Consider the following 26,214-nt stretch of genomic DNA (forward strand, 5'->3'; position numbering starts at 1 on the left):
ACTTCTTTTAAGAATGGAGACTCTGCCAGGCGTACCCCCTGAGGAAACTCCGATCTACTTTTATGTTGGTCAACATGAAACGAAAAGAAATGTTCAAGTAACAAATTTGCTTGTCAGCCAGGCACAGGATGTTGGTGTAGGTATTCCCGTTCCTTGCGCTATGTATAACACTTATAGATTCTTAGTATGACATGATTACAAGACCCATCACTTCGTCCAGTTTTCAGAACAAAGTCCTTGCTGCGTTGGATTCCTACTTTGAGGCTTTGTCTAGCGCTGCCAAAGAGGAAGATGTTCCCTACCCACTTATCTCTCCTCTCACACCGGAGGACACCAATTTGCTTCCAGACGAGTACATCTCGTCCATGCTAGCAGTGACTAGCCCTTGGATTGATCTAGCCTCACCGGACCCTGTGATAGCTCATGTCTCTCGTCAAGTCTTCAACTTGGAAGTCGCTTATGCTGCTTTCTGTGGCGTCAACAACATGGTCATCGAAGGACCGAGGCTGCAAGGAAATGTTGCGATTCCTGTATATGCCAGGTCTATCGTGCAAGCACTGAACGTTGGCCCCTACCTTAATCTTCAGATTCGTCTCCCAATGACGGCGAAGTCGAGTAAGGATGAGACCCAAAATCCGCGTCACATGGCTAGCAGAATGCGTTCGCGCTATGCCGAAGCCGCCGATATTGCTTCGACAAGTAGTGATTCTCTTCGGTCTTGGGATGCTTGGGAGCTGATCCGGACTGTTTGCAAGTTCCACGGCAGGCTATCCGTAGGTAAGTTATTGCTCAATTTCTCCCCCTTGATTTCCTTTGCTCTAACGCGCTCTCTCAGCGTTGTCGATTCCTCAGAAGTTGCCGAGCATGGAAATCCAGTCCAGATGGTTCTCTGAGCCATTACGTCTCATCGAACTTCACGAGTCGACGTTCATGCGTAATGCGAAGGGCTTCCCAGTGCTTTCCAAGGCTATTCAGGCCCTGATAACTCGCTATACTCGTCTCAAAACCTCGCCTTGGATTCTCCTGAGCGATGTTGGCGCTATTCCGACGGATGATGAGCTCGATGCTGCAAATCCTGCCGAAGACGAGCTGCCTACCCCAGCTCAAGCTAGTTCTGCAAATCGAATGCCTAAAAGGCCAAAGCAGAAGGATCTCACTCCCCACCTAAGCTACATACGCCATTTGCAGAGATCGCAACCTCCCCGTCCTATCATCGACCGATTTGCTTCAGGATACCAGGACTTCCTGCAGTCACCACTTCAGCCCCTGACCGATAACCTAGAGTCTATTACTTACGAGGTCTTTGAGAAGGATCCGGTGAAGTATGAATGGTACGAGCGCGCCACTGCTGCTGCCCTCGTGGACCTCAAGAAGACTCTCAACAGAGACATTGTCGTCGCTGTTGTTGGTGCTGGACGTGGCCCTCTCATGACCAGGGCACTGAAGGCTAGTGCCAGTACAGGCATCTCTATCCTACCTTACGCAGTGGAAAAGAACCCGAACGCATACGTGCTACTACAGAACCGAAACGCCACCGATCCACTCTGGGGAAAGCGTGTTCAGGTAGTCAAGACAGACATGCGCGCATGGGCCGGGCCTACGCTACCTTCTGGCGAAGTTGGCAAGGTCGACATTTTGATCTCTGAGCTCCTGGGCAGTTTCGCAGATAACGAGCTGAGTCCAGAATGCCTTGACGGCGTTCAACACGTGCTACATCCAGACCACGGAGTCAGCATTCCCACGTCTTATACCGCACACTTCACGCCAATCGCATCACCAAAGATCTACTCGGATCTCTTGAGCCGCACCGGAGCTGGCGCAGAGGATAGATGGGAGCTTCCATATGTATCTATGCTACACCAGTTCGACAATCTCTGTCTTGCGTCTGCCGCAAAAGACTCCACGACTCCTTCAAGCAAGGACGACAAGGCAGCCACAGAGCCTCTTCAACCCGACGTCCAACAAGCTTGGGAGTTCACCCACCCGATTCCTCAAGCCATTCTCGCCCAGTCGCAGCTCCGACGAGGCGGAAGCGCAGCGGCCGGGTTCGGAGGTGCAGTAGGCGGAGATGGCTGGAACGAGCACAACGCACGATTCAGCAAGTCGACATTCACGTGTACGAACCGCGGAGTCTGCCATGGCTTAGGCGGCTATTTCGAGACAGTGTTGTACGAGAGCAAAGCTCAGGGTGGCAAGAAGATCGAGCTGAGCACAAACCCCGTGACGATGGATCAGAAGAGCAAAGACATGATCAGTTGGTTTCCGATCTTCTTTCCTCTCAAGGTATGAATCAATCACCCCTCGTCTACCTCTCGCTTGCCCTTTATCCCTCCGTCCTTCTTACCCCCCAGAACCCCAACTACTGACCTCAACAACGTAGACACCAATGTACTTCCCCGACAAAGCCGAAGTAGAAGTAAGCATGTGGCGCCAAACCGACGACCGAAAAGTATGGTATGAGTGGATCGTCGAAGTCTACGCCCGCGTCGGAGCAGGGGCAGAAACGACTCGACAGCGCGTCGCTGTGTCTGATCTGCACTCTAGTTGGAAAAATGGGTGTTTGATGTAGAGATCTGGATAGCTTCGTGGGGTGGGCGTTCTTGCTCGCTCCTTTGGTTTTACTTGCGACTACTTTACATCAGAGACTCTGGTTTAGCAAAGAGATATTGTATATCGGTGCTCGTCTGCGGAACGTCGTTATCGGTTGCCCGGCCTATGCGCGAGTAACAAACCTGTTCGAGAACACTCGATCGTGACAAGACTACGATTAGAAGCTTCCTGCTGGATTTTTCTTACTGCATGAACAAGGTGACACTCTTGAAACACGCTGGTTGAGCATACATCACTGTGTATCCATTACTTGACATGACAACTGCACTGCACAAGCATTCACCTACAGCAAAGAAGAACAGCAGTGTAAAAAAAACCTTGGAAACACGCAGACGGGTATACAAAGCAGGAGAACGAAGCTATATAAATCGAAAATAAACAGAGCAAGAACTTCAACTAATGATCAAGAAAAGACGAAAGAAATTCAACCAAAAGAACGGGCATGATGCATAAATGTCCCAGTCATCGACCCCCCCCCCCCCCTCTCTATCCTCCCTCTCTCTGTCCGCCATCTCACTTGCCCAATCATGAATAATCATGCAACCCCTGCAGCACATGCCCCCACCCCAAATCCCTACTCCCGCCTCTCGCACCATGTCCAAACCCAGCACGACCAGTAGCATCATCGCCGATGGCAATCTTATAATGCTCTCTAAGATACTCTCCGATGATATGCAACTCCTTTTCTCGCTTACGGGTTTCCCGCCTTTCGGACTCGCAATAGCTCTCGTAGATGTCGAGGTTCTCGTCCAGAGGGCGCGAGGTGTCGATTGGGAAGAAGCGGCTGGACGAGAGAAGATGGGCGGATGGGGCGAAGTGGGCGCCGATGTGGTGCGGGATGCTGAGGTGGCCTGATGCTGTTAGGCCGGTTGAAGTTGCTGCTGCTTGGATTGGGTTCTTGAATGAGTTGGATGAGGCTGGGTCGGTAGGTGCGTCAGACATTGGACTCGAGGGCTGGGCTGATGTGTCGAAGGAAGGATGATCGCCGAGGACTGCACGGACAGGAGCGGCGGCGAATGCCTTGAGACGATTGTTTTCGCGTTGGAGTCTCTGCTCGGTACGAGACGACTCGTCGAGAGCCGTGTTTGCGTATTGCAGTCTCGAGAGGAGAGTCTCATTTGTGACGGTCAGATGGTTGATCTTAGCGCCATTGAGATCGCTAAGTTCCTGCGATTTGGCTTGCTCTTGGAAGTCTGTATCATTGGTCTTGTCTTCTCCAAGTTGGCTTTTGTAGGATGAGATCTTCCTGGTTTGTAAGTCAAGAGCCTGTTGTAGCTGAGCCAATTTCTCCAAGGCCTCGAGATGTTGACTTTCGAGTCTTGCTCGTCCAGCTGTAGCTACCGCCAGTTCTTCCTTGAGATGTTGTTCGTTCTGGACCTTTGGTGAAGCAGGCTCGTCATCTTCGTCATCCTCGACTGAAGCTTTGACCTTCCCAAGTTCCTCGCGCAGTCGCTGGATGTCTCTGGTGTACTTATGAACAATCTTCTCATGCTGGATTTTCTGCACTTCTGCAGTGCGAGTGATTTCGAGGTTGTGCCGATGACTGTCTCGATTCTTCTGGTCCGCATCCTTAAGTTGAGCCTGATATTTTTCTTCCAATTGAGGAATCTGAGAGTTCAGGTTTGCAATAGTGGTAGCACAATCCTCGTGACCATGTTTGAAGATCTCGAACTTCCCTTCGATCTCGAGCACCTCTCGACGGTACTTGTCTGCGAGTTCTGTCTTCTTCTGAGCTCTGCCTCGGAGGGCTTCAGTGTCACGCTCGTGTTCTTCGTCCTGGAAGTGCAGTTGCTTTTCGCGCAACTTGACTTTCTCCTTGTATGCTTCCACCTCTTGACGAAGGTCCTCTATCTGTTGGTCGTCTAGACCCGAATCTGTAGTTGGATCTGTGGTTGTTTTGGTCGTGGGAGAGGAGGGCGTGCTCTTTTGCGCCAGGAGCTCTTCGATAGTCTTTTCATGGTCTTCCATCTGCTGCCGAAGAGCGTCGTTCTCTTGCTTGAAAGCCTCATTCTTTTGATAAAGCTCATCAACGACCCTTTGGATTTCATCGAGTTTGCTGACTTGCGCTTGAACCTGCTCACGCAGATCATCTATATCAGCTGATTGAGCTCCAGACTCGCTTGTGGCCCGTAGTTCTTCCATGTCTAGGTCTCTAGCAACCAGTTCACTTCTGAGCCGTTCTACCTGATCTTGAAGGCTACGAATGTCGTCCCATTCTGCTCGCATGTCTTCATATGCATCGAGATAGTTTCGTAGATTCGCTGGCTCGGCATCGTCATCCATGTACCCAGGGATGGTGAGATAAGCGTTGAGGAGATCGAGGTTGAAGATTTCACCAGAGAATAGGAGCTCTCCGAAGAGACGACGGGGTTTGAAGCGGTACTTGGTCTCATGATCCGCCAGCCACTCAGCGATTTCGCTAGCACTCTTATTGAGGACTAAGAGGTCCATGATCTTTTCTGCACCGAGAGCTGGTAAAGTCTTATTCTCATCGTTGATGCAATTGACGATTATCGCAGCAACGGCTTGTCGCTTTTCTTCCGGCCACTGCACACTATTACCGTAGGCAGAAACTGCCAACGAGAAGGTCTGCTGGGCTCTCAGTTCTTTGTTGACCTCTCTTTCACGGAACAGATCTTCTTGATGGCTGACAAAGTGGTCTTGCAGCTCATCATAACGCTTTCGCCAGCCTTTGATAGCCCTTTGAAGCTGACTGATCTTATAGTCCGACTCTTGTAATAGTGCCTGATAAGATCCAAGATCAGTCTGGAGATTTGTGTTGTCCATCGTGAGCCTGGCCTCCCTTTTGTGGCATGCAGCAAGTTCGTCAATGTAGCGCTCGAGGACATCTACAACCTCTTCGCTCGACACGATTGGAGGTAAAGGTGTATCTCTACGACCCCTGCCTCTGCCAGAGGCTACTACTTGTTCGAAGAGGGCTTTTCTGGCGCGTTCGAGTGAGTCTCTTGGAATGTCTTTCAGATGGGTGTAGGAGCGTTGCTTAAGTAGTCCTTTCTCCTTGTCTACATCGTATTCGAGTCGCGAAGGAGAGACATGTTCGGTCGATCTCTCGGGACTCAGTGAGCTACTCTTCACTGGAACCGATGACTTGTTTCTCACCTGGGAGGTCAGGAGAGAGTGAGCTCTTACGTCTGGTCCATCTTCCAATAAAACGTCGGTCCCCACGATCGACGTCCTCGCGAGAATTGCACGCCTTGCAGCAGCAGGGCCTGGATCTGGTAACGCTGTCTCTTCGACCTCTTCATCGCTCGAACTACTCCATGCTGATATTGTTGAGCCTGTTGGGCTAGGTGGACGTTCCAAAGTGCTTTCAATTCCTTCCTGGCTCTGCGTGGTGTCTCTGTCAACATCGTTATTGTCTTCGTCAGACCTCCTGCCAAGTCGACTCGGTGGCCGAACGAATGAGTCTCTGCTCTCCTGACCATCTTCCTCATGCGAGATAGCATGATCGTCGTCTGCAACCGACTGTTCAATGAGCGAAGGATCACTTGCGGGAGTGGCGGGCTCAACAATTTGAGGCACACTGCTCTCGCAATCTTGAGCAGTGCCGCTCTGCTCATCAAGGTTGTCAATGTCGCTCATGTCCGGCTACTGTCAATCAAATGTATGCGGTGTGAAAAGGAAATAACGTAACAAGGCCTGCCTTTAGTTGATTCACAAGTTTCAAGCGATCGACTGGGAAAATTACGCGATTGGCAAGAGGGATATTATTGACGGTGAGAGTGAAATGTGAGATGTAAAATTATCATGATAATAGTAGGAAAAAAGGCGTGGGTGTAATACTACTTGGACTCGCGTACAATTCCTTTGACATGGCATCGAGTGCAATCTCTTTCGAGTACCATCTTTTGCATTAGGAAGTTCACTCGAATTGCAACGAGTGGCGTCCTTTGTGTCCATTATCTCATCGGTGCAACAAAGAATGGATGAAATGTAGCCTATCGAAGCTGGAGCGCAAGAAGGCTGGCATAGCATATTCTTTGTCGATATGACCGAGGACAGATACTTCAAAGATAGCTGGGAGTCGATTAGAATGGGACTTACATCTTGAACTCAGTTGAGGTCAATAGCGATGCTGCAAGTCTAAAGGTCAATATTCGCAAGATGGACACTTCGGAGGGACGAAGCAACGTTGATGTGTTGACTACAGTAGCTGTTCTTCATCTACGAGAATTCAACAAAATACAAGATGTTCAGAGATTAGAGTGTTGAGCTGTCCCAGTGAAGGGGAATCTCATAGCACCTTGTGGTATCTGTTGACCAAGAGTGAGCAGAGGTCAGCTATCTGTGAAGGGGAGTGAGTGCCTCCACTTCATAGGACTAAGGTCGGCCGGAAATGTGCTAGTGAGTCTTGGCGTTTTTCGTGTTTCTTTGTCCAGGCAGCAAGGCAGCGATGCATGAGGTCTGATCTCACGTTCCACTTAATTACTTACTTTACTAAAGCAGCCTATTGATTTCAATCATAGTCTACTGGTGGGGACAAAGAAAGTCACGGCCTCAATCTCATTTTCGAACGAGCATGGCATTCTACGACACCTGCACTGTTCCTGCCTGACCATCTCCCTCTAAGCTCTCAATATCTTGCCATACTTGTCTCTCCCAATCATCGTACATTGCACATCTGTCTTTCGAAAGCCAGTCGATCGCATCTTGGAACATCGTTCCTAAGCCGCTCCTTAGACCAGCTTCACCCAGTACGCCATCATCTAAGGTCCCATCTTGCGCAACAGGTCGCGGTGTATGCTTCTCCTTCCTTCTCAGTGGGGTCTTCGCTGGTCTACCTCGCTTCTTGGGCGTCTGTATTTGAACTTCGTCGCTGTCGTCCCTGTCGTGGTCGTCATTGCCTACCTCCACCACATCAGCCGTGCCGCTAACGTCCAGTATGCCAGTCGCCTGCGCAGGGTCTGAGATCTCGTCCCTGCCATCGTCTCGCATCTCGACATCGTTATCGGCAGACGAGATCGTGGTGGAAACGTCTTGCCGTCTCTGTGCTTCTGTTTGAACGTCCAAAGCCCACTGTAGTTCCAGCCAACCTTCTGTGTGTGCAGCTTTTAAGAATGTTGCGATGTTGCGTCTAGTGCTCTCGTCATTACTACGGTTTCCATCGAGCCCTGTGATTCTAGAGATGGCAAGGTCTCGGGCTTCATTGTACTGAGCCCCGCTCACTGCCGCCCTTCTCAGGGTGAAAATGGTGTATAAGCCCAAAGCAATAAGGAGAGGCGGCAGTGTTGTAGTCGTGATGGCGCCATTTGTAGGATCTTCCTCAACGACAGGCTGTGCTCGAGTAAATAACCCTGTGCGTCTGCGTTCTCTCCCCCGACCTATATCTTCGTCTTCGAAGTTCTCCTCAGCCCGGGTTTCTACAGATTCAGCAGACTGTCTCATGCGTTTGCGGGTCATGGATGGCGAGCTGTCTGCCTCTGGACCGGGAGCTGTCGGGCTCCACCCTCGCAAAGCCAAGACAGCAGCACAACCGGATAGGATGTATGCTTCAGCACCCGTGACGCCGAAAGCATCGCAGATAGCATGAGCCATGATTGCTGCTTGTGGCGGAAGATCATGTGTATTTTGTGCTTCGCTTGATGTCTCCGCATGCGCTGGCGTAGGAGTTCCAAGTTTTCTCGTCTCGTTTCGTGATGACCTCGTCGCCGATCGTGGGACTGAAGGAACCGTGTATTCTCCCACAGTCTTGGATGGTAATCTCGTGCTTCTCCTTCCGCCACTAGCCACACTTCCAGGAGTCGCAACGGCACTTCTCGGTGTCCTCTTACTCGCACTTCCACTGCCATTTTCGTTCCCGTCCCCCAGCCCTATATTCAGCGTCGTGGTTCTCCTCCTACCTCCAGAAGCAGACATGGTTTCTCCATGTGACCCATCCACATCCCTTAATCTAGATGCGCGCTTAGGCGTACTCATGCCCAGAGCACCATTGAGATATGAGTACAACTTTCCATAGACCCTCGGGGGAACGGGCGCTCCCTTGACGTTGACATCTCCCGAGTCGATACCCAGACGCTGAGTCAGACGATCACAGGCGATATGACAAACGGCGAACGTGCGGGCGATCTCTTCTTCAGGTTTCAATGTCGCGGCGTGTGCTCGAGACTGTGCGAGAAGACTTGTCGCTAGGTCTATCAAGGGCGTTGGCAGAGGATGCAGGGTTGGAAGTAGAGTGATTAATGCTTGTTCGACTGGCGAGGTCGGCATGATGTAAATTTATCATCAATCAAGCGCATGGGCCGTATCGGTTTAGTTGTGTTTGTTGGAAGTTAGGATGTGAATGGGTTGTAAATTGATGTAAGACCGAACTATTTTGATTAATTCCACGTCGACCATGGAAGACGCGAAGCACGGAAGGTGACGCGGCGCGTTGAACGTGCAACTAATTCAATTAAACCGCCGCTTTAGGCCAGTTCATGCAATACAAGTACCACACCCTTACTATTCACGACGGATTTTTGCAGTCAAGTTGAGAGGATAGTTAAGACGACACATGTGATGGCTCAGAAGGGATGAAAGAGTCAATGCGATCAGTCTATCCCCGTCACTCCCAGCGAATGTAGCCCTTCTATGGGTGCCACGGCAGTTTCCCTATCCCCTCCCTAGAACTCCTCTAAGGTATGCATGTAGATTAACAGAGTGCAAGAATCTGGGTTTCTCTGCCGTATAACCCCACCAATAACGGATATAACTCCACTGTTTCACCTGATTCAGTGTCCCGAATTGTCACTACTCCGCCGTCTCTACTTGCGGCCGCTGGCCAGGGCCTCCTTGCGCTTCATCTTGTCTGCCACGCGCTGCAGAGCTGTGCGTACCTCTCCCTTCTTGAAGTCGTTAAGATCGTAGTACATGGGAGCGATGTCCTGTAGTAAAATTAGTCATCGTGGAATTCAATGTTTGACAAACGAAGACTTACCAATAGCCACTCAGGCTTCACGGCGATAACAGTGCGAATATAGTTCTTGGTCGTGAGGACGAACTCGTTGTACAACACCCACTCCGAGTCTTGGCCGAGCACTGTGCTGGGATGCAGAAGGACGGATTGCTCGTCCTTGACTGTGACATATGTCTTGCCAGATGCATCTTTCTTGGCTACCTGCATGAAGAAGCCGGCGACAAGAGCTCGTCGAATGTTTTCGTAATATTTCTTGTCCTCGAAAGGAGTGCTGACAAGCTCGAGCTCGCTGCGCTCCATGATTCTCTTGAGTTGCATTCTGACGTTATCCGCTTGTTGCAGAGCGCGGTATGATAGGAAGTGGTCATGGCACCACTGCTTGGGGTTCTCTTGCGCAGCTGGTGACTTGAAGGCGTGGTAAACGTTGAGCATGGTCAACTGGTCACCATCGGGGTGTGCGAAGAGGTCCTTCATTTCGTCTGCCCGCTTGCGTGCGCTGTTGGGGCGCACAAAGATCTGAGGGACAGAAAGAAGGGCGGTAAGCGAAAGAATCTCGTTCGAGCAGTAGAACTCGGGCGAAGAAATGAGCATCACTGCCAAAGCGGGATCAAGTGGGAAGTCGGATGCCATACGACCGAGAGGAGTGAGTTCACCCTCATCGTCCAGACATGCCAGGTAGTTCAGCTCCTCCAGAGCTCGCATCAATGTTTCAGGTGCAGGAGGATCCATCAGGTCGAAATGCACGAGATCATCCACTCCGAGTTTCTTCAGTTCCAGCACAGTTGAGGACAGGTTAGATCGCAGAACTTCGGGGTAAGATTGATCGATGAGCTCCTTCTTGAACGCTGCTTCGGTGTAGAGGCGGAAACACTTTCCGGGCTTGGTACGACCGGCACGACCGGCACGTTGTTGGGCTGATGCTTTGGAAATGGGCGAGACCAACAGAGACTCGACACGGATTCTGGGGTTGTAGACCTTTTGCTTGCTGAAACCAGGATCAATCACGTAGACAATGCCGTCGATGGTCAAAGATGTCTCGGCGATGTTGGTGGACACGATGACCTTACGACCAGGTCTGCCGCCAGGTCTGAACGGTGGCGGAGCCTGGTCGAAAATGCGCTGTTGTTGTGCTGGAGGAAGAGATCCATATAGAGGGCAGACTTTCAAGGGGCCGGCGTCTGCTTCCCGCACCATCTCGTCGCCCTCAAGCATGATCTTTCTGCAAGCATCTTCGATCTCCTCTTCACCAGTCAAGAACAGTAAGACGTCTCCCTCAGGTTCGGTTGCGTGGATCTGGAGAACGGTTCGAATGGCAGCTTCGACATAATCTCTTTCGGGCTCGGCCGTGTAGAAGATCTCGACGGGGTGAGTACGTCCAGGGACGGCTAATAGTGGAGCGTTCATGAAGTACTTCTGGAACTTCTGCGCATCGAGAGTGGCGGACATGATGATGATCTTCAGATCCGGTCGTCGTTGCGAGACCTCCTTCAGCAAACCCATGAGGATATCCGTAGCCAACGTTCTCTCGTGAGCCTCGTCCAACATGATGGTACTGTATCGGCTGAGGTTGTGGTCGTTCATGGCCTCACGCAAAAGCATACCATCCGTCATGTACTTGAGAATGGTCTTTTGCGAAGTCATATCTTCGAAACGAATGCTGTAACCGACCTCCTCTCCTAGTTTGACATCCATCTCCTCGGCAACACGCTGTGCGACTGACATGGCAGCGACACGACGAGGCTGTGTACAAGCGACCATCTTTCCGTTTTGTTGCGGCAGATCATCGTACAAGACGAACTGGGGGATCTGCGTTGTTTTACCTGAACCAGTCTCACCAACGAAGACGAGGATCTGAGTCTTTTGATATAATTCGAGGAACTCCGCTCTACATTCTGTCAGCAAATTGACAAGTCTTCAATGTGCAGGGAGGCTGTTGTATCTGCTCACCTCTGTGCATGAACAGGAAGGCTTCGCCTCGTCTTCAGGATGCGGAAGTATTTGTCTGATAGCGGCTTGCCGTTGAAAGGGTTAGAAGGGCCGTCTTCTGCCTTGGAGGCCTGAGAAGCTGTAGTATGATGTCTCTTGAACTTGACGAGTCCGTCTGCAGGGCCGTAATTCTGGTCGTCTCCATTGTTGTCGAAGTCCATATGGGCCAGGTATGGGTTGCCGGATGGGTCTGATTCCGTCTTCTGTCTCTTCGATCGACCGCCGTCGGCATCTGATCTCCTGTCCGACATGTTTGCAACTACTTTGCTTCCTTTTCGGACGATGGACAGCGAACGTAATGGCGATGCGATAAGCGATGAGAGATCAATCAAGAAAGATTCGCCATCGCATCTTCAAAATCCATAAAAGTCCCTGCATCCATGTCATAGTCCCCATAACTCTTGGCATCATGACTCGTGATGGCCTTGGCCTTGGCACACCCCCACCACCTTCTGGTCTCCCACCCCTCCATTCGTGTTTGTTGTGCCCACCAAGTGATTACGTCCTCAGACAAGTTTTTGTCATAGAAAACAGGAGGTAAGCTGTCTTGTATTCCCGATCGGGCCCTCCCGTCTCCTCCTACCGAACAAAACTACAGGTAGACATCCTTCCTTCTCACCGAGTGATCCTGATCTATATTCATCAACCTTGCAACCTTTCGCCGTCTCGGCTCAGCCTCCCTACGTAATCGCTCGGCTGACTAGCCGACCCTAAAGGGACTTCATAAAGCTCCATTGCCCTTTGAACAATTGATTTATCTATCAACCCTTTCTGACTCTGTCCCTACAAGCAGACACGATAATGGCGAACAAAATGCTTCTAGTTGTGCTCTGCATCGCGGTGGCGCTCGCACTGTTTGCCACACCTGCAGATGCGTTTGGAGCTGGAAACATCGCTTCCATCTCTAAAGTCGAAGGCCGCAACTGGCGTCATGGAGATATCGAAGATATGCTCAAGACAGTTGAGTTTCTGAAGAAGCACAAAGTAAGCCACGATTGTATTCTCAAATGTATCATGTTGTCTTGCTGACATTAAGAAGTGGACATCGATGATGGTCAAGGTAAGAGAAACGAATAAGGGGGAAGTACAATATGAGCCCAACTGACACCTCCTTAGCGTGTTTACTTTGGCAACTGGCTGCGTGACTACAGTCAAGCAGTCGATGTGGGCACACTCAAAGGCGTCCCTTCTAGCACCATCAGAATCCTTGTCTGGGTCCTGGCCTTCATGTCATTTGGCTATGCCACTGGCGAGTTCGAGGTTACAGAGGAGCGCCTCGGGGTTTACCGTCCAGAGGAGCATATCGACAACCCCAAAGATTATGCCGATAACCAGGACGCCCGTCACTTCGACCAGAGGCTCCGTGGTCCTGTCGAGCAGATCGAGCTTGACATCGACCCTAGCACAGGTATGAAGAACTACATTGCCAACGAGTCTGGTGGCTGGTCTACATCAGCTGGTTACATCAGGTACAGTTTTGCCCGTGCTATTCACTATGGCAGGATGTATACACACGGAGCCAACAAGGGCCGCGAGGAAGATCTTTGCGAGGCTTTGCGCTGCCTTGGTCAGGGTCTGCATTGTCTCGAGGACTTCGGTGCTCACACCAATTACACTGAGCTAGCTTTGCGAGAGCTTGGTCACAACAACGTATTTCCGCACGTTGGCACAGACACCATGATCAATCTTCATGGAAAGCATGTGTATCCTCTTGTCACGGGAACCTTCGGTGGCGTCGACTTCTTGCATTCGGTCCTCGGTGAAGCCACCGATCACGTCACACAGAGTGAGGTCGACGAGATGCAGACCGCCCTCACTGATGCAAGCGCTTCGGGAAAGCGTGGAGGTAGAGATGGTGGTGAGCTCTCAGCATTGACCGGTCTACTGGACAAGATTCCTGGCACAGGCAGTCTTATCCAGGAAGCCATCAGCCTGCAGTCAGCATCAGATCAGCAAGCCTCACAGAACTCTGGTTTCAGCGGCTCCCGTGGCTTCGATGACCAGTCTGACTACAATCAAGATCGTGGGATAAATCCTGCTTCAATGGCCGGTACTGATCCGCAAGTCGTTATCGCAAAGATCTACCCTATCCTAGAGTTCCGAGATAAGGTTGTCCGTTCGATCAACGGTATCATCTCAAAGATTCCAGGCTTGGAGGACTTCATCGAGAAGATCACTGAGAAAGTCACCATGTTCGTCATGGGTCTGCTAGCACCTTATATCACTCCTCTCATAGCCGCTGCGTCTGAACAACTCAAGCAGGGAAGTTATGCCGTCGTCGATTCGAGCGGTAAGCATCAGTACGAGGTCTGGACTAATCAACAGTGTTCCGACCCCACTCATTCTCTGCTTTCGAAGGATCACTTTTCCAACATTCTGAACGAGCCCGCTGGCGAAGTAGCTGTCGCCATTGTCCAGTACGTCGCTCCTCGTGTCATCTACGCATGGGACCATCCCGACGTGAACGAGCAGCAGATTCTGGATGATGTGATTCGTGTCTTCCATCACCCTGCAGCCCGAGACCGCAACTGCGAGATACACAACAACATGTTCCGTGTTGTCGAGAAGTGGTCTCACAACTACCGCGGAAACTTGGACGAAGTCCTTAGTTCAGAGAGTGTCAGAGCCGGACGTAACCACACCGGTGGTGTCAACCCTCACCTTGGTGGTGGACATGCACACAGTGGGGCTATCAACGTGTCAAACTTCCCTGGTCTAGGAGGTGGACAGCAACAACAGCAAGGCGGATGGGGTCAGAGAAACGATCCTGACTCTTCGGCGGGAAACCACTCCTCGACCCCACAGCATAGCCACTCTGCGTACAACGCGCCGGAGGAGACATTCCAGCAACCCCAACACAGCTCGTCTTTCGGTCAGCAAGAGTATAGCCACAAGTACGAGCAGAAGTACTCGCAGCAACAGCCACCTCCCCAAGCACCAGCAGGCTTTGCGCACAGTGATCCTTACGCATATCCAAGTGCATACCAGCAGGGCTACGAAGTCGGCTACCAAGGGCCGCCACAGGGACAGTACGGTCAGCCAACACCGCCTCCCCAGCAGTTCGGTTGGGGTGGACAGCCACCTCCAGGTCCTCCACCTGAGCAGCAATGGGGTCAACCGCCTCCCCAACAAAGCTGGGGAGGACCTCCTCCGCAGCAAGGCTGGGAGGGCCAGCAGCAGAGGTTCGATGAATATGGGCAACCAATCCCACAACAACAACACCACCATCATCATCACGATCATCAAGGAGGTGGTGGCGGCGGTTATCCGGGTGCTGGGTATCAATGATCAGGACGATCATTTGGACAAGGGACTTTAATTATATGTACTTCAGTATGATTCCAGTGCTTCGATTAATGATGAAGACTGTGGACGGCATACTATAGATGAGCAAGTTCATTGGCAGATGAGTTTGATTAGATCTGGCTTGGCTTGGCATGATGAGACTTGCTTCGAACAAATGGATTTCAAAAAAAGTGTTTTGGCTTACTACACATGCTCAAACGAATCCAAGTGATTTCCTAAGGCACCGACCTCATCTCAGGAAACCACCGAGAAAGTCCATGATCAGATTACGACACAGTCAATTATAACGAACAGCGAAGAATGGACAGATTTTGTGAATTTGTTTTTCTGAGATTTTGGTATAGATATCAAAAAAGGTTATTTGACAAGAAATAAAAATAAAAAAAATACGCAAATGCTCGCTATGTACAACAGACAAAAGGAGGAGCAAAAAGGACGCTCCCTCCAAAAGACTACGACGACAACGACGACGGAACAAAAACCCCAGCAACAGAAGTAATATGTGTGCTGGAGGAATCTGTTTAGGTATCGAAACAACAAAGACCGCTTGGAATCACTCCAGGCTCTCTCTTCCTCACGACGAGGGGTCCTAGCACGAAGACATCTGCAACTCAAAGGCTAGCCTTCTCGCCGCCACCGAGGCTCTTGGTCGAGAACGCAGCGAAGAAGTCGTTGAGCGCGTCCACAGTGCCGGAGCCCTCGACGAGCTTGACGACAGCAGAGACATAGCCATCGGGTCTGACGACGACGACGCCGCCATCTTCCTCGCTGAGGCCCATCTTGGCGTGCGCGGCGGCCTTGGCGTCCGGCACGCGCTGGTCCCAGATGTCGTCTGCGTAGACGTGGTCGAAGTATCGCGCGATGAGCTCGGGGAGGAGCTCGCGGACCTCGATGGCCTCGCGCGCGGCGTTGAAGATGGTGCAGATTGTGAAGAAGGGCGAGTGTGGGTTGTGGCGCTCGTGGTACGAGACTTTGTCCGAGTCTAGGTGGCCGAAGGCGCTGTAGAAGGAGGTTTTCTTGGCCAGGCCGGCGGCGAAGTCCGCGATGGCTTTTTGCGTCTTGGACGGCTTGCCGCCGAATAGGAAGATGCGGTAGCTGCCGTTCAGGGGCACTTCTTGCTCGAGGTGCACGACGTTGGCGTCGGCGACGCGGGTCACGGTCGAGGCTGTCATGATGCGGCCGGTGCGTTGGGTGGTCGTCTTGTCGGCGAAGCTGAGGAAGAGAGGGGATTTGGCCGGGTGCTCGGGGCTCCAGTTGAAGATGTTGGGGTTGTAGGCTACTCCGTATCCCGAGGTGAACTCGCAGCTCTCCTTGAACATCTTGATGAACTGGTTCTCCTCTTGGGGTTGCTGCTCTGCCGCTGTTGCGGTTGCACTGCCGATCTCGCCTGCGGAGGGCTGGCGGGTGGAGAAGAGTTTAGCGTAGGCGGCGTCGAAGTTCAGGAGGTTCTCGGCGATGAGCTTGCGCTCGGACTCGTAGGACGAAAGGATTGAGCGGTCGGCGAAGCCAGACTCGACGTGGTGAATCTTCCATGCCAGGTTCACGGCGTCGAGGAAGGCAGTGTTCATGCCTTGGCCGGCCTTGGGGGAGTGGGTGTGGCAGCAGTCTCCGCCCATGAAAACGCGCTCGTCAAGAGTATATTTGTCGGCAATACCTTGTCCGATAGGGTAGACAGAGTACCACTCGACACGGTCCCATGAGATCTCGTAGGGCTTCATGATCTTCTTGGCGAAGTTCTGCACCTCCTCGGTGGTGGCGGTCTTGCGAGGGTTGAAGTCCGGGTCGGTCGAAGAGGCGATCTGGATGTAGAGACGGACCATGTTGTCCTCACGGGGAATGACCATGATGGAACCGGCGTCGGAGTGGATGGTGCACTTCATCTTGATATCGGGGAAGTTCGTTCGCACGACACCGTCCATGACACCCCAGACGTGCTGGATGGGGTCCTTGTGGGTGATGCCGATTCCGAGCTGGGCGCGGATGAAACTCCTCGCGCCCTCTCCGCTGAACAGGTACTTGGCTCTGACCGTCTCCTTCGCGGTGCCGTCGACGTGTGCGAGATTGACTTCCACAGGGTACTCCTTGTCGGCTCCGTCGTTCTTGAAGCCGGTGATCGTCCACGGTCGCTGCACCTGGACGTTGTACTTCTCCATGTCGGCGATGAAGACGCGCTCGATCAGACCCTGGTGGAGAAGGGTGGTGAATGGGTATCTTGCATCAATGAAGGAAGGGCATGATTTCCAGTTGCCAGTGCGGTGGATGCCCTTGCCGCTCTCGGAGGGATCCCAGAAAGCCACCTCGTACACCTTTGCAGGCTCGTGTGCCATGATTGCGCGCTTGAGACCCATGTTGCGGAGGAGATCGAGGGATCTCGGTTGGATTCCGTCTGCTCGTCCGGTCAAGGTGGGCTCGGGTCTCATGTCAATGTGCTTGATCTTGTAGCCCCATCTTGCGAGACAGGTGGAGAGGAGCAGGCCAACGGGACCCGCTCCGACTATGACAATATCGTACTTTTCGACGGACATTATGAACAGCAAATTGACAGGGACAGTCTCTCTTCGGTCCTTCTATACAGCTATTGAAGATAGGCGTGAAGAGATAGATGGGGGATTGGAGAGTTGAGAGAAAAGAGACAATGATGAGACAATTGGAACGGGAAGTTCTGGTCGTGGGACTGCCGAGTTCTTATATACTACGATAGCCAGAGCATCATCCACCTACCTTCTTACCTACGAGCCCTCTACGGCAAAAACGAAATACAAACTCGGGTCGAGTAGCATAGGAGCTAGGAAGCCGAGTTCGCAAGACTTGACTGCCGCGGGATTACATATTGCGGGGACGATCCTAGCGGGAACCCCAGGTCAGCTCCAGATTCGACGTGTCTAGGGAGGTTTGGCCGCCGAAACAGCATATCCCGAATTCGCAATCCATCCTGCCGTACGGTCAGCGGTCCAGCCGGCATTGCTTTTGGCCCTTTTCGGTGCGGATGTGGTGCCGCCCCTTTTGCGCTTTTCTGTCCCCATCTCCGTTTCTGTCAAATCAACTGCCGCTCATTGGCTGTCCCCACTCACTGGCGCTGGACGAACAATAATATGGCCCACCCGCTGCGTTTCCGGAGAAATCTGGAGAAGCATGCCCTCGACGAGTGACGGCACAGCGGTTTTTCTTATTAAGGTTGTCTTGTGCCGTGTCATACTGGCCAAGCTTCGAGGTTGGTGTGGGGTTGCTTTACAGTTGTGTCATGTCAGTCTCAGTCGTCGAGAACCCTCGTGATGACCCCCTCATCGTATTGGATTGTAGATCCATGCAACAAGTAAACTTTGTATTTAGTGTACAGTATGAGCCGATTGCTGTACAAATACTGTACACTACAGTGCTGTACGTCGAGGTGAGGGGAACTCAAACATGCTTTAAAGTGTAACCACCGCGCGTATATATACTGTACAGTCGCATCGGCCTTGGACATGCCAGTAACAGCACCATTTTGTTGTCTTTAAGCAATGCCTGTGTTTGATACTGATCGTGGCCCGTTGGTCGGCCCAGGACACAGTCCTGTCCTCTACTCGCTCATCGTGCTTGTTGCTGCTGTAGCATACGTGATCTATCAGCGCTGGTTCCATCCTCTCGCCTCTGTACCGGGTCCGTTCTGGGCCAGTCTCACGCGATTATGGATGGTCAAACACAGCTGGGATGGCGACATGCATCGAACCATGATCGCTCTTCACGAAAAACATGGCAAGCTTGTACGAACCGGTCCGAACGAAGTAAGCGTCTCTGATCTGTCTGCTATCAAGACAATTTATGGAGCTGGCACAAAGTTCAACAAGAGTGACTGGTACTCTGTCTGGCAAGGTCATCGCAAGTTCGACCTGTTCGCCGAACGCGATGAGAAGCTGCACGGGAAGCAGAGAAGCCTGATCAGCTCTGCATATTCCATGACCAGTCTCAAGGATCTCGAACCCTATGTGGACGACTGTGTACGTAAATTCATGGATGTGATGGATGGCTTGCAAGGTCAGGTTGTCGACATGGGCTATTGGGTACAGCTGTTTGCCTTTGGTGAGTCGATCATGGATCTGTCTGTTCTACACTTTGTCACCATGTAAGCTCACAAGCGTGCAGATGTTATTGGTGAAGTCAGCTTCTCTAGGTCTTTCGGGTTCATGGACGCTACTATGGACGATGGCTCGTTCGCGCAGATTGAGAATGCTTTACAGTCTGCAGCCTGGGTTGGACAGATTCCGTGGATCTTCTGGCTCAACGATCGCTTGAGTAGATTCATTGGTAACAAGTTGAGCTTGAACAACAGACATGGCTCCATCCGTACGCTTGCGCTGAAGGAGGCCAACTCACGCAAAGGCCGGGGTAGCGACCGCAAGGACATATTATCCAAACTGTTCAGAGCACAAACAGAGAAAGGTGGCGAGCTTGACGATGCAGCCATCGCGTCCATGGCGACAAGCAACATCTTCGCGGGCTCGGACACTACTGCCATATCTGTGCGTGCTATCATTTACTACTTGTTGAAGAATCCTCAATACAAGCAGCGTCTAGTGCAGGAGATTGATGAAGGAAGAAGAGCGGGAACACTGAGCGATCCGATCAAGGTTAGTGAGGCGGAGAAGATGCCTTATCTGCAAGCAGTCATGTATGAGGCTTTGAGGTGTCACCCAGCAGTAGGAATGAGTTTACCGAGAGTGGTGCCGCAGGGTGGCACTGTGATTGGTGGGACATTCTTGCCTTCGAATGTAGGTCATATGAGCTGAGCAAGGCACTACGATAGAAGGCTGACACGGATACAGACTGTAATCGGGGCGAATCCTTGGGTGATTCATCGCGACAAGGCGGTATATGGAGATGATGTCGAGGTTTTCCGTCCTGATCGCTGGCTCAAGGAGGATACGGGAGACATGCGGCGCTTCTTCTTTGCTTTCGGAAGTGGCGCACGTATGTGTCTCGGCAGGAACCTGTCGTGGATGGAAATGTCGAAACTCATCCCGACATTGTTTTTGCATCACAACATAGAGCTGGCAGACCCGGATGCGGTGTGGTCGGAGACATGCTACTGGTTCGTCATGCAGCGGGGAATTCATGTGAGGGTCAACAGACGGGCAGTGTAGACGCCTCGACTCGACGGGCAATAAACATGAAGCAACAATGGCCGTCAGAGAAAGAAGGTGCCGACAATCAGATAGCTTAATCGAGATGCTCGTGGCGCAGTAGCAGCGTCAGAGCACGAGGAATTGGAATTGCCAACGATTGACATATAATTATGTATGGCATGTCCATGACGAAGATGTGGGCTCAGAATGTCGCAGGCCAGGCGCTGGTCCTTGCTGGCTAGGGGCGATCCTGCACGATTGCCGTATTGCTTGGATTGTCTGGGCAGATGGTGCGTATGCATATGTGCCTGTCTCTGGCTTGGACGAGGGTGTGTTTCTGTCAGCAGGAAAAGAGAGCTGTCATATACATATACGAAGGGCAGTACTGGACTAATTACTGTACCTTATCCCAGGCAATGGCAATGTCAATGGATGTACCTTTGCAATTAAGGTAGGTAATTACCGTACTCGTACAAGCACCGTAAGTTGATCGAATCAACGATGACGACAGAGACAGACGGTGACTGATGGTCGGAGCGTTTGTCCGAAGATCTAAACACACGCACGCGACGCCCGAGGATTAAGGATCAAGGATCAAGGATCAAGGATCAGTTCCATCGGCTGTGAACAAGAAAGCACGAAATCAAGAACTCAACAAAGATGGGCGAAGAAGGGCGACCTTCTCGGCGCCAACCATCGTCCACTCGACACTCGTCAACACAGAGAGTCAAGCCGAGATCGCGCAGATCAAACCAATCCCTGCAGAGCGCCGGACGCCCACAGGAAGGAACCACCTTCACCTCCTTCGAGCCCTTTTCGCCTCCCAGTCAACGCACGAGCCGCTCGTCAGAGCCAGACAGGAGCAGGAGCAAGAGCAGGAGCAGAAGCACAAAGGCCAGCGATGACCACCACCGGACAGCGCCCTCCCTCGCCCCAGCGACGGCGACGGCGACGGCGACAGCGACGGCGACGGCGGTCAAGAGGCTGAGTGACGCCGTATCAATACGCTCCGGCTCCTCCAGCAAACGCTCGCGCTCCATCTTTGCTCCGCACCGCGAGAACTCAATCGCCCTCGAGAACTCGATTGCCCCGGACCAACGCAGCGAGGCCGCCGCCCAGAGCCAGCACGGCGACGGCAAGCGTGACGGCGAGCGTGACGAAAGTGTCGGCTATGCCGTGTCTCAGGCCTCACGTTCACTGCACAACATGCTCATGGACGACCAGGACGAGCACCGGCCAGCCCTGTTCCCAGACGACCTCAACACCTACCGCACCAACCCCCAAGTCTTGGCCAATCTGAGCAGAAGAGAAATCGGCACTTTTGTCCGTCGTGCTGGCGGCGTCTCACACATCATCCACACCCTGGCGAGGGATCTTGCAGACAAGGATGCCGAGATCTCCATTTTGCGCAAGAAGACAGACCAGTGCGCCTTCATCTTCAAGGAGCATCTGACCACCGTCCACGGCATCAGCAGACTCGCGGCAGACAGGAAGGTCCAGAGTTTGTTTCGCGACGCCAGCGACATCACACGCACGTACAGCGACGACGTCCAGGCTGCCCTCGCCGAAGCCAGCGGGGAGAATTCCCCCGACGGCCACACGAGAATCGACTCGCTCTACTCCGCCGCTGAGCCTGACCCTGACCCTCATCACACCTCGCCCACTCTGTCCCGCAACAAGAGCACCCGAAGCTTCAAGAGCGTCAAGAGCTCCAGCAGCGTCAACAGCAGCAGCGGCAAGCTGCTCCTCCAGTCTGTCGAGCCGCGTCCTGAAGAGCAAGACATGGCCACGCGCTCCGCCCGCCTCACCCATCCACATCCCCAAGCGTGAGTCGAAAGCCGCCTTTCTCTACACAATCAACAAAAACACTAACATGATGATCAGTGCCACCGTCGAGAACAAACGCACAGGCTTCTGGTCAGTCTTTGGTGGCGGTGGAGGCTCCACCAAAATCCCCAGGGACGCTCCCGCCAAGCGTGCATCCATCTTCGCAAACCCTCTGCCGAGCCCCAAGCCGCAAAGTCTACGCTCCCCGAGCATCGCCGAGCCACCTTCCGCCCTTGCGCCCATGGAGATGGAGCAGAAGATTGACGAAGAAAAGCTGCCTCCTCCCCTGCTTACCATGGACAAGCTGATGACCTTGTTCCCCCAAGTTGTCTGCGACAACTATGGTTTCATCATTGACAGACAACGTGTCTACAGCCATATCAAGTACTGGGCCAGGAAGAACGACCTGCCCATTGACGATTATCACCGCATCTTCGCCCCTACCTCCAGATCTGCCGCTACGCCAAGGCCCAGCTCGATGATTTCTGTCGATACTGATGAAGCCGATCTATCTGCCTCGCTAGATGCACTTCTCTCGCCCGCGGATCCGACTGCTCTTGATGCTTCAGCTGCGCCGTCCAAGTCATGGTACGATTACCTCAGCATAAGTGGTGGCCTGGGTCTCTTGTCTCGCATACCCACGCAGGCTCGCCATGGAGGTGCCCGACCCTCTACTGCATCTGGAAGTGACGACGAGTCGGACGACGAGCAGCACTCGGATGCCACCTTCAACAACATGGTCACCGAGGACGACGTGAAAGCCATCGCCGAGCAGCTGCGCGACGAGATCTCCGCCGAGTATTCCGCTCTACAACGCGACCGAAACATGGCCTGGCTGCGTCTGATCAACCAGATCGATGGCACGGCTTCATCCTCCAACCGCTTATCACGTCTGCTGCCCAGCTCCGCGAGCGCATCTGCTGTCGAGCACCATCGCCACCGCGCCAACACGTTCAGCTCTAGCAGTATTGGCATTGCAAACCTAGCCAGCAACCAGCACCAAGACCAATTCATCAAGTTCGTCTTGGGTGGCATCCCGATGAAGCTCCGTGCAAAGATCTGGCTCGAGAACGCCGAAGGCAAGATCCACTACAGCCCAGAAGCATTTGCTGCCTACAAGAAAGAATTCGACAGCCTCGGCGAGGATGCTTTGGGCCTGTCGTTCGGCGGAGTCAAGGGTGACATCAACGCCGACAAGACGCGCACTCTGACCAACAACATCTTGTTTCGGCAGAGTCGAGGTGCTAGATTCGCCGGGAGAGCGACACCCGAGGAGCTGGCCTCCGTGCTGCGTGCTTTCGCCGTCCGCAATCCGGACATGGGGTACATACAGGGCTTCAACCTCATCGCCGGATACCTCATGCTGGCCATGCCGGCCACGGAACAGGCCTTTTGGGTGTTCACCTATCTGATCGAAAGCGTGCTGCCGCCGCAGTACTTCGCTCGGAGCGACAGCAGCCTCAAAGGTCCTCGTGCGGATATCACAGTTCTGCGCTCCTTCATCAGGCATCTGATGCCGAAGCTGTCGGCCCACATGGACAGTCTGCAACTGCCCGACGACCAGACCGTGCCCATCAACTGGCTCATCACAGCCTTCGCCTCGACTTTATCCATCGAAGCTCTATTCCGCGTCTGGGACGTGGTGCTTTCCATCCCAGCCCAGAGCACGTACCTTCTACGTGTCGCTCTGGCCCTGCTCAAAATCAACGAGGACAGGCTGCTCGACACGTCCAGCGCCGCGCACCTGTATCAGGTTCTGGACAGGCACATGGGCGCCGGCGTGTCTATTGACGGTCTAGTGCATGCGTCTTGGGTGCTCGGCCGCAGCGTCACGCCCGCGCTGGTGCAGAAGCGACGGGAAGCGGCGCTGAAGGCCCTCGATTGATTGCTTACTGTATATCACTTGTTCAGGAGGAGGTCCATTGTGGATTCTCACGGCGCGTACGATCTTTTCTTTTTCTTTTTTGTCTCTTACTTGGACATGACTATACGTGTTTCATCTTTTTCGCTTTCTTCACTGAAAAAAAGCAGATACCCCCACCAAGCGTGTTTTTTGCTGTGTTTCCATGTACCATATCTTGCTCAAATGTGTAGCAACAAGACGAAGAGAAGGAAACAAGACGATGAATATCATGATCTGATTACCTTTCCTTACCTTACCTTTTCTTGCTCCTTGTTTTTCTCATGTTGTGGTGCGACCGGATCTGTTTAGCGATGAAATGAACGGAAATGTACTGTATTCCACGTGCTCCCCATCTTTCCTAGGATAGACGTGTGATGGGTGTCTACCTTTCTTAGTCGTCTTGCTTGAGGATTAAATGAAGGAGCATACGCGCGCCCCGGTGTGGACGGGTCGGTCTGTACATCACTCGATGAATGGCTGGCTGGGTACGGGGATAAAGTAAATGGATAGTAGATCAATGAATTGAGCGAGAGGGCGACCCTGTCCCACACCCTACTGTACATCACCTGTATCCATGTTCGCTACCGGACTATTGGAGTCTCTTGGCTTCGTTTGTGGAAGTCTCAAACGGTCTGTACAGTACCTTGCCTCACCTCGTTATCCGAGATCTAATCCTCTTTCATCGGAGAAGCTCGGTGTGGAAGTCAGCGCTGCTGCGGCGTGATGCTGCTGCGGCGTGATGTGAGATGCTGTGCTATGCTATATTACGTTACACTGCATACTGTACATCGTTTGCGCTTGGTCGGACTGCTTGTCAGAAATTTGTACACTCACTGCCCTGGTGTGGGATGCGGTGTCTGGATTATACTGACTGGTGTCTTGTCTACGCTTGACTGGACTCTCTGTCGTCCGTCGTCTATCAGTAGTCTTCCATGGAGACTTCATAGATCATCAACACTCGTCAAAAGCTGGGGATATGCACTTCTCCTCATATACAAGCAGGCAACAACAGAGACAAGGACGCCAAAATGTATGTTACTAAAGTTTTTATTACTTCATTTCTTAAATTGTATGTATATTTCATTTACAATCGTGCCATCCTGATACGGAGGCCATGGGTTCGTAATCCACCGATCTTCTTCTCGTCATCGCATCAATCATAACATCCACTGAAGCTCCTGGCTTCACTGTTGCGGATATTAGAGAGTCGAGCTTTTTGTTCGCGACAAACCGCCTTCACCAAAAATTGGCGAGGCATCTATCGGCAGCAGTAACCACCGTCAATGAGGAGGTCAGAGCCAGTGGTGTAGGTGGAGGCGTCAGAGGCAAAGTAGACGTAGGCGCCCTTGAGCTCCTTGGCGTCACCGTTACGGCCCATGGGGATCATGGACATCCAGAGGTCCTGGACATCCTTCTCGACAAAGTCAGAGAGACCGGTGTCAATGTATCCAGGGGAAATGGAGTTGACACGGGCAAAGTCTCTCCACTCGTTGGCGAGAGACTTGGCCAAGTGAATGCATCCAGCCTTGGCGACGTTGTATGAGGTCTGCTCCTGGGGGAAGTTGGCAATGTGGCCAGACATCGACGAAGTGATGACGAAAGAGCCGGAGCCCTGCTTCTTGAAGTGAGGACCGACAGCCTTGGCGCAGTAGAGAGTGCCGTTAAGGTCGGTCTGGATGACCTCGTGCCACGCCTCGACGGAGCCCTCGAGGACTCCAGAGTCGGCGGTGCGACCAGCGTTGGCAATGAAGGCGTCAATCTTGCCGAAGTCCTTGATCACTTCCTCGACGAGCTGAGTGGCAGACTCGTACTTGGAGATGTCGAGCTTGTAGGCCTTGGCCTTGACACCGTACTCCTTGGCGAGCTCAGCAGCGTTCTTCTCGCCACCCTCCTTACGGCCAGCGTAAGTGATGGCAACGTCGGCGCCCATCTCGGCGCAACCGCGAGCAGCCTCGATACCCATACCGCGGGGACCGGAGGCACCAGTGACGATGACGACCTTGCCCTTGAGGGACAAAAGGTCGAGGAGCTTCTCACCCTTGGGGACTTGTTGAGGCATTGTGGAAGGTGGGTAGAGATATAAAGTTCTTTTGAAAGATTAAAAGTGGCTTTCGGGGATAGTTAGAAATAATTGGTATATGGGAGAATAGATGAGAAGGATGTATTTGAGATAAGAAAAAGGGAACAAGAGGAGGGAAAGAGCTGCTCTTAAGAGGGGCAGCGCAGGCAGGAGGGGCTACAGTACACCCAGCTGTTGCAGATATCAAGTGACCTCATAAGGCGGGGGGAGAGGGATATTGATAGCCCGTGCGCCATGTCCTGCTCAATGCATCGCATGATGGTGCCGAGGGTGCTACAAGCTCCATCTTGACAGAGCTGTAATTCTTACAGTGCATCTGTAGGGCTTACCGTTTGCAGATCACGGAATGAGCTTGTATTTAGGGTCTACAATTGCTATTTTGCCGAGTCCTGTCTCCCGATAGCAGTCTTTTCTACATATAAGAAAAGTAAACGTAGAGATCCCATTGATGGCAAGATATCGCTTGCCCTGCTCACTGGCGAGC

The 26,214-nt window shown here is 52.5% G+C and overlaps 8 protein-coding genes across 8 annotated transcripts; 4 read left to right on the plus strand and 4 right to left on the minus strand.

Moving 5' to 3' along the window:
- Nucleotides 1-13: 13 nt before the first annotated feature.
- On the plus strand, nucleotides 14-2,569 carry AAFC00_006821 (uncharacterized protein; the record flags this gene model as incomplete). Its single annotated transcript, XM_069346831.1, has 4 exons — nucleotides 14-136; nucleotides 186-777; nucleotides 836-2,283; nucleotides 2,381-2,569. 4 exons carry the CDS (start codon nucleotides 14-16, stop codon nucleotides 2,567-2,569), a joined length of 2,352 nt encoding a protein of 783 aa, XP_069199707.1.
- A 4,589-nt stretch (nucleotides 2,570-7,158) lies between these two features.
- AAFC00_006822 (uncharacterized protein) lies at nucleotides 7,159-8,838 on the minus strand (the record flags this gene model as incomplete). Its single annotated transcript, XM_069346833.1, has 1 exon — nucleotides 7,159-8,838. The coding sequence occupies one exon, from the start codon at nucleotides 8,836-8,838 to the stop codon at nucleotides 7,159-7,161; it is 1,680 nt and encodes a 559-aa protein (XP_069199708.1).
- Nucleotides 8,839-9,374: 536 nt separating this feature from the next.
- AAFC00_006823 (uncharacterized protein) lies at nucleotides 9,375-11,763 on the minus strand (the record flags this gene model as incomplete). The annotated part of the gene is made up of 3 exons (XM_069346834.1): nucleotides 9,375-9,494; nucleotides 9,548-11,411; nucleotides 11,474-11,763. 3 exons carry the CDS (start codon nucleotides 11,761-11,763, stop codon nucleotides 9,375-9,377), a joined length of 2,274 nt encoding a protein of 757 aa, XP_069199709.1.
- A 550-nt stretch (nucleotides 11,764-12,313) lies between these two features.
- On the plus strand, nucleotides 12,314-14,800 carry AAFC00_006824 (uncharacterized protein; the record flags this gene model as incomplete). The annotated part of the gene is made up of 3 exons (XM_069346835.1): nucleotides 12,314-12,496; nucleotides 12,552-12,572; nucleotides 12,629-14,800. The coding sequence occupies 3 exons, from the start codon at nucleotides 12,314-12,316 to the stop codon at nucleotides 14,798-14,800; spliced, it is 2,376 nt and encodes a 791-aa protein (XP_069199710.1).
- Nucleotides 14,801-15,429: 629 nt separating this feature from the next.
- AAFC00_006825 (uncharacterized protein) lies at nucleotides 15,430-17,343 on the minus strand (the record flags this gene model as incomplete). The annotated part of the gene is made up of 1 exon (XM_069346836.1): nucleotides 15,430-17,343. One exon carries the CDS (start codon nucleotides 17,341-17,343, stop codon nucleotides 15,430-15,432), a length of 1,914 nt encoding a protein of 637 aa, XP_069199711.1.
- A 975-nt stretch (nucleotides 17,344-18,318) lies between these two features.
- AAFC00_006826 (uncharacterized protein) lies at nucleotides 18,319-19,938 on the plus strand (the record flags this gene model as incomplete). The annotated part of the gene is made up of 3 exons (XM_069346837.1): nucleotides 18,319-18,877; nucleotides 18,941-19,566; nucleotides 19,621-19,938. 3 exons carry the CDS (start codon nucleotides 18,319-18,321, stop codon nucleotides 19,936-19,938), a joined length of 1,503 nt encoding a protein of 500 aa, XP_069199712.1.
- Nucleotides 19,939-20,580: 642 nt separating this feature from the next.
- AAFC00_006827 (uncharacterized protein) lies at nucleotides 20,581-23,632 on the plus strand (the record flags this gene model as incomplete). The annotated part of the gene is made up of 2 exons (XM_069346838.1): nucleotides 20,581-21,746; nucleotides 21,805-23,632. The coding sequence occupies 2 exons, from the start codon at nucleotides 20,581-20,583 to the stop codon at nucleotides 23,630-23,632; spliced, it is 2,994 nt and encodes a 997-aa protein (XP_069199713.1).
- Nucleotides 23,633-24,908: 1,276 nt separating this feature from the next.
- AAFC00_006828 (uncharacterized protein) lies at nucleotides 24,909-25,709 on the minus strand (the record flags this gene model as incomplete). The annotated part of the gene is made up of 1 exon (XM_069346839.1): nucleotides 24,909-25,709. The coding sequence occupies one exon, from the start codon at nucleotides 25,707-25,709 to the stop codon at nucleotides 24,909-24,911; it is 801 nt and encodes a 266-aa protein (XP_069199714.1).
- Nucleotides 25,710-26,214: the final 505 nt, after the last annotated feature.

This window comes from Neodothiora populina (genome assembly GCF_041146345.1).
Source record: "Neodothiora populina strain CPC 39397 chromosome Unknown canker_contig_8, whole genome shotgun sequence".
Classification (NCBI taxonomy): domain Eukaryota; kingdom Fungi; phylum Ascomycota; class Dothideomycetes; order Dothideales; family Dothioraceae; genus Neodothiora; species Neodothiora populina.